This window comes from Scyliorhinus torazame, chromosome 16 (assembly GCF_047496885.1).
Source record: "Scyliorhinus torazame isolate Kashiwa2021f chromosome 16, sScyTor2.1, whole genome shotgun sequence".
NCBI classification, from domain to species: domain Eukaryota; kingdom Metazoa; phylum Chordata; class Chondrichthyes; order Carcharhiniformes; family Scyliorhinidae; genus Scyliorhinus; species Scyliorhinus torazame.
In genome coordinates, this window is record NC_092722.1 from 120,810,161 (window position 1) to 120,823,275 (window position 13,115).

General features: G+C 47.9%; 1 protein-coding gene across 1 annotated transcript in view; it reads left to right on the forward strand.

Annotated features, from left to right (window-relative positions):
- Positions 1-12,905, forward strand: part of papss2b (3'-phosphoadenosine 5'-phosphosulfate synthase 2b) — a 98,235-nt gene extending 85,330 nt beyond the window's left edge. Inside the window, exon 12 of the mRNA XM_072478956.1 lies at positions 10,326-12,905. Coding sequence (XP_072335057.1) covers positions 10,326-10,467 — 142 coding nt within the window. The 3' untranslated portion in view covers positions 10,468-12,905. The remainder of the gene's footprint in view (positions 1-10,325) is intronic.
- Positions 12,906-13,115: the final 210 nt, after the last annotated feature.

Sequence of the window (13,115 nt, forward strand, 5' to 3'; positions counted from 1 at the left end):
CCAGATAGTCAATGGTATATCTGATGAGGGACTTAGAAAATCCTTATTAAAACAAAAAGACCTAACCCTAGGAACAGCCATGCAAAGATGCTCTACTTATGAAAAAAGTGAAGAAGAATATGAGGAGTTTACTTACCGGGACCAAGGCCTTCACCACAAGGTCGAGCCCGTCAAAATGCTGGCCCAGGCTTCCAGAAGGCGCTCCTTGAACAGCAATCACGCGCGCGCGAACCTGGATGCAGGCCACACACATGTGCAGTTCTCCCGAAGGTTTGACACGGGAGAAAGACCTACTGCGCATGCGCGAGCGTGGAGGGACAGCGTCATGCCGTGTCCCCTCTGTGGACACGCCTACTTAAAAGGGCAATGTCCAGCTTCTGGAAAACAATGTTTAAAGTGTGGCAAATACAACCACTTTGCCTCACAGTGCAGAGCTGCACTGCAAATGAAAACAACAAGACAGAAACACATGAACTACAACGTAAAAAGCATAGACTCAACGGAGCACAAAAAAAAACAATGATGAGTATTCCTCGGATGAGGACAACCTTGCTTGTGACAACTCGTTTCTCGTGGACACGATCGAGACAATTTAGGAACATGATGCAACAATCGCCATGCCTCACCTGGTCAACAGTATTGATTCCAGCAGTGAGTGGACTGCAACTGTGCAAGTCAATGACTTTCTATTAGTCTTCAAGCTTGACATTGGGGCCTCAGCTAACCTCCTCACTAGTAAGGATCTCCATTCGATTCCAGGAGACCATGAAATAATACCCGCTGCATGTCGGCTGAAGGACTACAACGGCAATCAGATTGTCTCAAAGGGATCGTGCCACCTCCGGGGGACAACAAGACGATACGCAAGCAGCTACGATTCAAGATTGTAGACGACAATAAATCATCACTGTTAGGCGCTCAGGCCTGCAGAGACTTGCGGCTGGTGCAACGCATTTACATGCACACCCAGGATCCATCAAGCCTGGAAGCTAAAGTCCACATCATGCTACAAGAATACCCCGACGTATTTAAAGGCATGGGCACCCTACCCTGCCAATACAGAATCATGCTGAAGACAGACGCCAAACCCATTATTCAGCCGCCCAGGAGGGTTCCAACTCCACTGTGGGAAAAGTTGAAACCAGAACATTCACCGCACACTGATTGGGAGAATCCCACACGGGGGGGTCAATGGGACGGCGGGGGAAGCCGGGGTCAGCAGGAGTCAGCTGACCTACGGGAGTGCTATGGGGGGAGCAAAAGAGCTAGACACGGGTTGCTGCTGCACTGGCCGAAGGGGAATGGGACACAGAAGAGGTGGTCGGGGCGGAGGTCTCCCGTCTGTGGGACTGGAGGGTGAGGGCAGCGCGGGCATGGGACCGGCCTAGAAAAGGAGATGGCTAGTAGGCGGGGGGGTTGGGGGGGGGGGGGGAGGCCCCCCAATCCGGCTGATAACATGGAATGCGAGGGGCCTGAATGGGCCGGTAAAGAGGGCCCGAGTGTTCGCGCACTTAAAGGGACTGAAGGCAGACGTGGTCATGCTTCAGGAGACACATTTGAAGGTGGCGGATCAGGTCAGGTTAAGAAAGGGATGGGTAGGACAGGTATTCCATTCGGGGCTGGATGCGAAGAACAGAGGGGTGGCAATATTGGTGGGGGAGCGGGTGTCGTTTGAGGCCAAGAATATCGTAGTGGACAATGGAGGTCGATACGTGATGGTGAGCGGTAAGTTGCAGGGGACGTGGGTGGTATTGGTAAATGTATACGCCCCGAACTGGGATGATGCCGGATTCATGAAGCGCATGTTGGGGCGCATTCCGGACCTGGAGGTAGGAAGCTTGATAATGGGTGGGGATTTTAATACGGTGTTGGACCCAGCACTGGATCGCTCCAGATCTAGGACCGGAAAGAGGCCGGCTGCGGCCAAGATGCTTAGGGGGTTTATGGATCAGATGGGGGGAGTGGACCCGTGGAGGTTTGCCAGGCCGCAAGCCAGGGAATTTTCTTTTCTCTCCCACGTGTACAAAGCCTACTCCCGGATAGATTTTTTTGTTCTGGGCAGGGCGCTGATCCCGAAAGTGGAGGGAACGGAGAATTCGGCCATAGCCATCTCAGATCACGCCCCGCACTGGGTGGAACTGGAATTGGGAGAGGAGAGGGACCAACGCCCATTGTGGCGGTTGGATGTGGGACTGCTGGCAGATGAGGTGGTGTGTGGGAGGGTGAGGGGGTGTATTGAAAGGTACTTGGAGGCCAACGACAACGGGGAGGTGAAGGTAGGGGTGGTATGGGAGGCGCTGAAGGCGGTGATCAGGGGAGAGCTAATCTCTATCAGGGCTCATAGGGAGAAGATAGAGGGCATGGAAAGGGAGAGGTTAGTGGGGGAGATTTTAAGAGTGGACAGGAGATACACAGAGGCCCCTGAAGAGGGACTACTTAGGGAAAGGCGACGTCTCCAGACGGAGTTTGACCTGTTGACCACAGGGAAGGCAGAGGCACAGTGGAGGAAAGCGCAGGGGGCGACGTATGAGTATGGGGAGAAGGCGAGTCGGATGTTGGCACACCAGTTCCGTAAGAGGATAGCAGCGAGGGAAATAGGTGGAGTCAAGGATGGAAGGGGAGCTACGGTGCGGAGTGCGACGAAAGTAAATGAGGCATTCAAGGCCTTCTATGAGGAGCTGTACAGATCCCAGCCCCCAGCGACGGAAGAGGGGATGCGACGATTCTTGGACCAACTGAGGTTCCCGAGGGTGGAGGAGCAGGAGGTGGCTGGTTTGGGGGTTCCCAGTTGAGTTCTATAGGAAGTACGTACACCTGTTGGCCCCGCTGCTCGTGAGGACTTTTAATGAGGCAAGGGAGGGAGGGACCCTGCCCCTGACAATGTCGGAGGCGACGATCTCTTTGATCCTGAAGCGGGACAAGGACCCACTGCAATGTGGGTCGTACAGGCCGATCTCGCTCCTCAACGTATATGCTAAGTTGCTGGCAAAAGTGCTGGCTACGAGGATCGAGGACTGTGTCCCGGGGGTGATTCACGAGGACCAGGCGGGATTTGTAAAGGGTAGGCAGCTAAACACCAATGTGCGGCGGCTCTTAAACGTGATAATGATGCCATCGGTGGAGGGAGAGGCGGAGATAGTGGCGGCTATGGACGCGGAGAAGGCCTTTGACCGAGTAGAGTGGGAGTACCTCTGGGAAGTGCTGCATAGGTTTGGGTTCGGGGGAGGGTTTATTAATTGGGTTAAGCTCCTATACAGAGCCCCGGTGGCGAGTGTGGTTACGAATCGGCGGAGGTCAGAGTATTTTCGGCTGTATCGTGGGACGAGGCAGGGGTGCCCCCTGTCCCCCCTGTTGTTTGCATTAGCCCTTGGCCATGTCATTAAGGGAGTCTAGGAAATGGAGGGGGGTGGTCCGAGGGGGAGAGGAGCATCGAGTGTCGCTTTACGCAGATGACCTATTGTTGTATGTGGCGGATCCAGTGGAGGGGATGGTGGAGGTCATGCAGACTCTAAGGGAGTTTGGGGATTTTTCGGGCTATAAGCTTAATGTAGGGAAGAGTGAGCTTTTTGTAGTACAGTCAGGAGACCAGGAAAGGGGGATAGACGATCTACCGCTGAGGAGGGCGGAAAGGAGCTTTCGGTACCTGGGGATCCAAATAGCTAGGAGTTGGGGGGCCCTGCATAAACTTAATCTGACGAGGCTGGTGGAGCAGATGGAGGAGGACTTCAAACGATGAAACATGTTGCCGCTCTCGCTAGCGGGTAGAGTGCAGTCGGTCAAAATGGTGGTCCTCCCGAGGTTTCTTTTTGTGTTCCAGTGCCTTCCAATTGTAATCACCAAGGCCTTTTTTAAGAGGGTAGGCAGGAGTATTATGAGTTTTGTGTGGGTGAATAAGACCCCGAGGGTAAGGAGAGGGTTTCTGGAGTGCAGTGGGGACCGAGGAGGGTTGGCGCTGCCGAATCTGGGTGGCTACTACTGGGCAGCAAATGTGGCGATGATCCATAAGTGGGTGATGGAGGGAGAGGGGGCGGCATGGAAGAGGTTGGAGATGGCGTCCTGCAAGGAAACGAACATGGGGGCATGGTGACTGCACCGCTGCCGCTCTCGCCGACAAGGTACACCACGAGTCCGGTGGTGGCGGCAACGCTAAAGATCTGGGGCCAGTGGAGACGGCACAGATGTGCAATGGGAGCCTCGGTGTGGTCCCCGATCAGGGGTAACCATCGGTTTGTCCCAGGAAGGATGGACGGGGGGTTTCAGAGCTGGCATCGAGCAGGGATTAGAAGAATGGGGGACCTGTTCATTGATGGGACATTTGCGAGCCTAGGGGCACTGGAGGAGATGTTTGGGCTACTCCCGGGAAATGCTTTCAGATACATGCAGGTGAGGGCGTTTGTGAGGCGACAGGTGAGGAAATTCCCGTTGCTCCCGGCACAGGAGATTCAAGACAGGGTGATCTTGGGTGTATGGTTCAGAGAGGGCAAGGTGTCGGAGATATACCAGGAGATGAAAGAAGAGGGGGAGGCGTTGGTAGAGGAGCTGAAGGGTAAATGGGAGGAGGAGTTGGGGGAGGAGATTGAGGAGGGGCTATGGGCTGATGCCCTAAGTAGGGTTAATTCCTCTTCTTCGTGTGCCAGCCTTAGCCTGATACAATTTAAGGTGGTTCATAGAGCGCATATGACGGGGGCGAGGCTGAGTAAGTTCTTTGGGGTAGAGGACAGATGTGGGAGGTGCTCAGGAAGCCCGGCAAACCATGTCCATATGTTTTGGTCATGCATGGCACTGGAGGGGTTCTGGAGGGGAGTGGCGGGAACAGTATCTAAGGTGGTGAAAATCTGGGTCAAGCCAAGCTGGGGGCTAGCAATATTTGGAGTAGTGGACGAGCCGGGAGTGCAGGAGGCGAAAGAGGGCGTCATTCTGGCCTTTGCGTCCCTAGTAGCCCGGCGAAGGATCTTGCTAATGTGGAAGGAGACGAAGCCCCCCAGCGTGGAGGCCTGGATAAACGATATGGCAGTGTTTATCAAGTTGGAGAGGATAAAGTTTGCCTTGAGAGGGTCTGCGCAGGGGTTCTACAGGCGGTGGCAACCGTTCCTAGACTATCTCGCGGAGCGTTAGATGAAGATCGGTCAGCAGCAGCAGCAACCCAGGGGAGGGGGGGGGATGTCTTGCGGGGGGACGGGGGCGGGAAGGGTGGTCTGTCTGGGGGGGTATTTGATCAAGAAAATACATGAAGGATCTGGAAGACTGACATGTACGGGAGGAATCCAATGTACAAAGCTCTGTAACATATCGTTTTGCCATGTTCATGTCTTGCTGTGTGCGCTTTCTTTCTTTTTGTTACAGGGGGGGGTTTGTTTGTAAGGGTGAAAAATTGTGTTAAAATTCTTAATAAATATATATTTTTTAAAAAGAAGATGGTGATGAGTTGCCATCTTGAACCGCTGCAGTCCCTGAGGTGTAGGTACACAGTGCTGTTCGGGAGGGAGTTCCAGTGACCCAACAACAGTGAAGGAACCACAATGTATTTCCAACTCTGGGTGGTGAGTGACTTCAAGGGGAATCTACAGGTGATGAGGTTCTGCTGCTCTTGTCTTTCTTTATGGCAGTGGTCGTGGGTTTGGAAGGTGCTGGCTAAGGAACCTTGGCGAGTTACTGCAGTGAATCTGGTAGATGGTACACAGCTTCCACTGTTCGTCATTGGTGGAGGCATTGAATGTTCGTGAAAGGGGCAACAATCAAGCAGGCTGCTTTGTCCTGGATGGTGTTGAGCTTCTTGAGTGTTGGAGCTGCACTCATCCAGGCAAATGGATAGTATGTTCTATTAGGTATGTTCTATGTTCTATTAGGTATATCAGGAATAAGCGAATGACTAGGGAAAGAGTAGGACCAATCAAGGACAGGGATGGGAAATTGTGTGTGGAGTCTGAAGAGATAGGCGAGATACTAAATGAATATTTTTTGTCAGTATTCACTCAGGAAAAAGATAATGTTGTGGAGGAGAATGCTGAGCCCCAGGCTAATAGAATAGATGGCATTGAGGTATGTAGGGAAGAGGTGTTGGCAATTCTGGACAGGCTGAAAATAGATAAGTCCCCGGGACCTGATGGGATTTATCCTAGGATTCTCTGGGAGGCCAGGGAAAAGATTGCTGGACCTTTGGCTTTGATTTTTATGTCATCATTGGCTACAGGAATAGTGCCAGAGGACTGGAGGACAGCAAATGTGGTCCCTTTGTTCAAAAAGGGGAGCAGAGACAACCCCGGCAACTATAGACCGGTGCGCCTCACGTCTGTAGTGGGTAAAGTCTTGGAGGGGATTATAAGAGACAAGATTTATAATCATCTAGATAGGAATAATATGATCAGGGATAGTCAGCATGGCTTTGTGAAGGGTAGGTCATGCCTCACAAACCTTATTGAGTTCTTTGAGAAGGTGACTGAACAGGTAGACGAGGGTAGAGCAGTTGATGTGGTGTATATGGATTTCAGCAAAGCGTTTGATAAGGTTCCCCACGGTAGGCTATTGCAAAAATACGGAGGCTGGGGATTGAGGGTGATTTAGAGATGTGGATCAGAAATTGGCTAGCTGAAAGAAGACAGAGGGTGGTGGTTGATGGGAAATGTTCAGAATGGAGTACAGTCACAAGTGGAGTACCACAAGGATCTGTTCTGGGGCCGTTGCTGTTTGTCATTTTTATCAATGACCTAGAGGAAGGCGCAGAAGGGTGGGTGAGTAAATTTGCAGACGATACTAAAGTCGGTGGTGTTGTCGATAGTGTGGAAGGATGTAGCAGGTTACAGAGGGATATAGATAAGCTGCAGAGCTGGGCTGAGAGGTGGCAAATGGAGTTTAATGTAGAGAAGTGTGAGGTGATTCACTTTGGAAGGAATAACAGGAATGCGGAATATTTGGCTAATGGTAAAGTTCTTGAAAGTGTGGATGAGCAGAGGGATTTAGGTGTCCATGTACATAGATCCCTGAAAGTTGCCACCCAGGTTGATAGGGTTGTGAAGAAGGCCTATGGAGTGTTGGCCTTTATTGGTAGAGGGATTGAGTTCCGGTGTCGGGAGGTCATGTTGCAGCTGTACAGAACTCTGGTACGGCCACATTTGGAGTATTGCGTACAGTTCTGGTCACCGCATTATAGGAAGGACGTGGAGGCTTTGGAGCGGGTGCAGAGGAGATTTACCAGGATGTTGCCTGGTATGGAGGGAAAATCTTATGAGGAAAGGCTGATGGACTTGAGGTTGTTTTCGTTGGAGAGAAGAAGGTTAAGGGGAGACTTAATAGAGGCATACAAAATGATCAGGGGGTTGGATAGGGTGGACAGGGAGAGCCTTCTCCCGCGGATGGATATGGTTGGCACGAGGGGACATAACTTTAAACTGAGGGGTAATAGATATAGGACAGAGGTCAGAGGTAGGTTCTTTACGCAAAGAGTAGTGAGGCCGTGGAATGCCCTACCTGCTACAGTAGTGAACTCGCCAACATTGAGGGCATTTAAAAGTTTATTGGATAAACATATGGATGATAATGGCATAGTGTAGGTTAGATGGCTTTTGTTTCGGTGCAACATCGTGGGCCGAAGGGCCTGTACTGCGCTGTATTGTTCTATGTTCTATGTTCTATTCCATTGCACTTCTGACTTGCTCCTTGTAGATGGTGTACGGGCTTTTGGGGGTCAGGTAATGAGTTACTCACCACAGGATTCCTAGCCTTTGACTTGTTCTGGTAGCCACAGTATTAATATAGCTAGTCCAGTTGAGTTTCTCATCAACGGTAACCCCCAGGATGTTGATTGTGGGAGATTCAGCGATGGTAATTCCGTTGAATGTCAAAGGGTGATGGTTAGATCCTCTCTTGGAGGAGTTGGTCATTGCCTGGCACTTGTGTGGTGCAAATGTTATTTGCCACTTGTCAGCCCAAGCTGAATATTGTCCAGGTCGTGCTGCATTTAGACATGAAAAGCTTCATTACCCGAGGAGTCACGAATGGTGCTGATAATTGTGCAGTCATCCGCAAACATCCCACTTCTGACTTTGTGATGGAAGCAGCTGAAGATGGTTGAGTCTATGACACTGCACTGAGGAACTCCTGCAGTGATATCCTAGAGCTCAGATGATTGACCTCCAACCACCGCAACCATCTTCACATCTTCATTTGTGCCAGGTATGACTCCAGCCAGCGGAGAGTTTCCCCCTGATTCCCATTGACTCCAGTTCAGATCGGGCTCCTTGATGCTATACTCTGTCAAATACTGCCTTTAATGTCAAGGGCAGTCACTCTCACCTCACCTCCGACATTCAGCTCTTTTGTCAATGTTTGAACCAAGGTTGTATAATGCAGGAGCTGAGTGACCCTGGTGGAACCCAAACTGAGTGTCTGTGCACAAGTTGTTGCATAAGCAGGTGCTGCTTGATTGCACCGTTAATGAACCCTTCCATCACTTTGCTGATGATGCAGAGTAGACTGAGAGGGCGGTAATTGGCTGGGTTGGATTTGTCCTGTTTCTTATATACAGGACACACCCGGGCAATTTTCTATATTGCCGGGACGATGCCAGTGTTGTAGCTGTGCTTGAACAGCTTGGATAGGGGCGCGGCAAGTTCTGGAGCACAAGTCTTCAGTACTATTGCCGGAATATTGTCATAGCCCATAGCCTACGCAGTATCCAGTGCCTTTAGCTATTTCTTGATATCACGTGGATTGAATCGTATTGGCTGAAGACTGACATCTGTGATGCTGGGGACTCCAGAGGAGACCGAGGTGGATCTTCCACTCAGCACTTCTGACTGAAGATTATTGTGAATGCTTCAGCCTTGTTTTTGCACAGATGTGCTGGGCTCCTCCATAATTGAGGATGGCGATATTTGTGTCGCCTCCTCCTCGAGTGAGTTGTTTAAATGTCCACCACTATTCATGGCTGGATTTGGCAAGAATGGAGAGTTTAGATCTGATCCATTGGTTGTGGGATCACTTAGTTCTATCTATAACTTGCTGCTTATGTTATTTGGCATGCAAGTGGTCCTGTGTTGTAACTTCACCAGGTTGACAACTCATTTTTAGGTATGCCTGGTGTTGCTTCTGGCATGCTCTCCTGCACTCTTCATTGAACCAGGGTTGATCCCCTGGCTTGGTGGCAATGGTTGAGTGGGGGATATGCCAGACCATGAGGTTGCAGATTGTGGTTGAATACAATTCTGCTGCTGCTGATGGCCCACAACACTTCATGGATGCCCAGACAAGAGTTGCTAGATCTGTTCGAAGTCTATCCCATTTAGCACGATGGTAATGCTACACAACACAATGGAGGGTATCCTCAATGTGAAGATGGGACTTTGTCTCCACAAGGACTGTGTGGTGGTCACTTCTAATGATACTGTCATGGGCAGACGCATCTGCAGCAGGCAGGTTGGTGAGGATGAGATCAAGCATGTGTTTCCTCGTGTTGGTTCCCTCACCACCTGCTGCAGTCACAGTCTAGCAGCTATGTCTTTAAGGACCCGTCCGGCTCGGTATGTGGTGATATTCCTAACAACTCTCGGTGTAACTCTGGTCTATGTGCTCAAGTTTTAGGAGTGGGGCTTAAAGCAGCAAACTTCTGACTCTGAGGCAAGTGTGCCAAAACTGATCCAAGGCTAGAATTTAACAGCTTCCTCCCAAGCCTGTTCAGCTCACCTATCTGGCTGCCTTATGGTATCTCATAACAAGAGCTACATCACCCAGGATCAAAATTATTAACTCCCGAGTCATTTAACTTTGACAAGTCTTTAAATGGCTAACTGCGCAGTTTGGTAAAAGTTTGGTTGAAATACGACAGAGCCAATTGCAGTGAAATGTATCATGAACACTAGGGTATAAACAAGCAATACAAGGTCAGCAGCCCATGTTTCACAATGGGAAATAACACTCAGTACTCTAAGTCAGACTGGCAGTTCACCGTCATCCAGTTCACCATAACCAAGTGCACCGTCATTCAGTTCACCGTCGGCCAGTCCACCATGGTCCAGTTGATTATTGCTTGTTCACGGTCACCATCGTCAAATTCAGCATCACCAAGTTCAGCATTGCCAAGCTCAGCGTTGCCCAGTTCACCGTCGCCCTGTTCACCGTCGCCCTGTTCACCGTCGCCCAGTTCACCATCGCCCAGTTCACCGTCACCCAGTTCACCTTCGCCCAGTTCACCTTCGCCCAGTTCACCGTCACCAGTTTATCTGAAACAAACTTTACTCCATCAGCTTAATATGATTGTCAGATTCTACCATTCATTGATGACAATTTTAATTGCAATTTTTGCTAATATATCTCATGGCTATTTATTCTAGACGTCAAAGTTTTGATTTCATCTCTGGCACTCGTATGAGACAGCTTGCTCGTGAAAATAAAAATCCACCTGATGGCTTCATGGCTCCCAAGGCTTGGAGGATACTGACTGAATATTATTCCTCACTGGAAAAGAACAATTAAAGTTTTACGATTCAAAGGGCAGTTTTTGGAGTGTGAAATGTCAGCTAGCTGTTTCCTCACTTGCAATTTTCCTTCTTTATGCTCTCTTATTTCATGCAATTATTAAATCTTAATTGGAGTTGATTTACTGTTATTACCGATTGGTTTCCAAGTGACAGAATGAAAACCTAGCTGGGAAAATAGGTTATTGGTCATTGCAATTTTTTAAATGCTATTTATTTCCTTATTGTATTAAAATAAATGTAAAATTCTTTTTGGCCCATTGCTGTAGCCATTAGCTTCATATTTATATATAAACTAATAGCCAGGTGCAAATGGGAACAATTTGAGATGTTTTAACACTATAAGGTGTTGGTTCTCAAAGTGGCTGCAACACTGTTCTAAGTGTTTCCTATTGGTGATTGTATTAAGATGAATTACCTCACATGTGGTGTGTAACGGGACATTTTTAGTGCAATCTACTTCTAAAGTGTCAGACTGTTGCCAGGTCCCTTGTAACCTTGTATAGAATGTGTGAATAGTAAAATTTGTGGCAAATGCAAGTCAATATGTTCCCTGACATGCTGTACAAATGGCACACCTGTTTAGCAGAATTATATCCTTGCCATCTATCTGCATTACAGTTAGGTACTGAGATGCTTTGAAGTAATTTTATATTCTTATATTGGTTTTGCAAGAACTGAGGAGTTAATGGGTTGATAATTACACCTGATAATCCTGGATGTCATAGTCGTCATGAGCATTGTCTGAGCATGTTTTTTGTTAATTATGATTAACAAATATGCAAACTCTTCCGTTTGCAAATTGTCTAACTTTTAAAAACCCTTGCCCCATACTCCCATCTGTCCAATGTTGACTTTGTAACTTACTGAGCAGATAAAGGAACAGAGACAATAACAAAGCACACAGACCACGGATACAGGAAGAACATGCCTTTAAATGGGAATAGTTCCAGTCAACACAGAATCATTAAATAATTTGTGCCCCCCCCCCCCCCACTGCCACTCCCCACCCTCAACAATTTTGATGTTAATTTTTAACAGGAGGTTGGTGCACTTCATTACATCTCCAACTGTCGGTACTTTCTTCAAATGCTACCGCACTTAATAAAGGCATTGCTTTTAATTAAATTAATGTTTAAAATCCTGTCTGTCCTGTTGGAGGGATGGATGTAATTTTTTTTCTCCCCAGTGTCACTTCAAAGCCTTGCATTCTGTTCACACTGACAAGGATCAGACCGAATCCAAATCAAACATTCTACACATCAGAGTAGACATATGTAAATTTTCATCAGTACCAGCCAGGAAATTTCATCCGTTATAGCGACATTCTGTCAAAGCTTTTTGTCTTGCACTCAAAAAGACAGGTGCAAGAATACTAAATTTCAAAGGGAGCAACAATCTATACTGCAGGGGGAAAGAGTGCTGATTGGCTGGCATATGAACTCTGATTGGTAGGGGTGATAGTGTGGAGAATGCACCAGGGAACAGTTAACTACCAAGCTAAGGAACCAGCATTCTCCATGGCAATGTCTCTGCCAATCAGGGTCCACTTGCCAACCAATCAACACTCTTTTCTCGTGCAGTATAAATTGTGGCGCCCTTTGAAAATTGGTATCCTTGTGAATCTATTCAGATGAGTGCAAGACGAAAAGCTTTGACAGTGTGTCCCTTTTTTCAGTCAGACTCAAGTTCTGTATGCGAAGCGAGTATAGGTTCGCAATTCAGGTTCCATGTTCATGCTCACTTTCTTCTGTTGGATGAGTTTGATTGCTTATTAGCCAAATGTCAGGCAACAGTGACATTTTGCATTTTGGGAAGTAAAAACTGGACATTTCAATTCATTCCCCTTTGCGCCTCTTGTTGGTGGATTAGAAAACCATGGACACAGGATTTGGGCAGGTCCACAAATTATAATGTCCTTTTTGGCCAAGTGAGGAAGCAAATCTGGATGAGGTGAAAAACCAGGCGAAGAATCAAGAAAGAGTATGAGAATGAGAGGATAGCCGGAATTATTCACACAAGGTTTCCAGCACCAACAATATTACTCAAACTCGTACAAACTAAATGAAGAAACTTTTCAATTTAAGTTTCACATATGAGTTAACTTTTAACAAAAAATATGGTATGCTTCCAAAGATGCTTGAGGGGTTTTTAATATACGTTCAATATAAATAATGGCTACAGCAAAACACCAAGCAGTTAATGCAGCAGGTATATTTAGTTTCTAGAGAATACTGCTTATGCTTTAATCAACTGTATCCATTAGTGCCTTTCCATCAAATGACCAGAAATATATATTTATTTTTAGATATGGAATGGCTTTTACATTGTGCCTTAACCAATACAAACCTTGTATGCCTTTCATATATATGGTATAGCTAAATCATCACATTGGTATAATCTTGTACTGTTTACATGAATAAAAGTTAATCAGCATTATCTGTGCACTGTGTTGTTTAATAAGCACTGATCATTTCTACCAGTATTTACTTAGAGCCCCACTGTGAATTAAATCCACCATGGAAGAGGTCTTCCAGCTATACACCCCAGTGGCATCTTCCAGTCCCGTCAACAACACACACCAGCCACGGATTTCCTGGCAGTGTGGGGTGGATTCAATGGGAAATCCCATTGACAGCAGTAGGA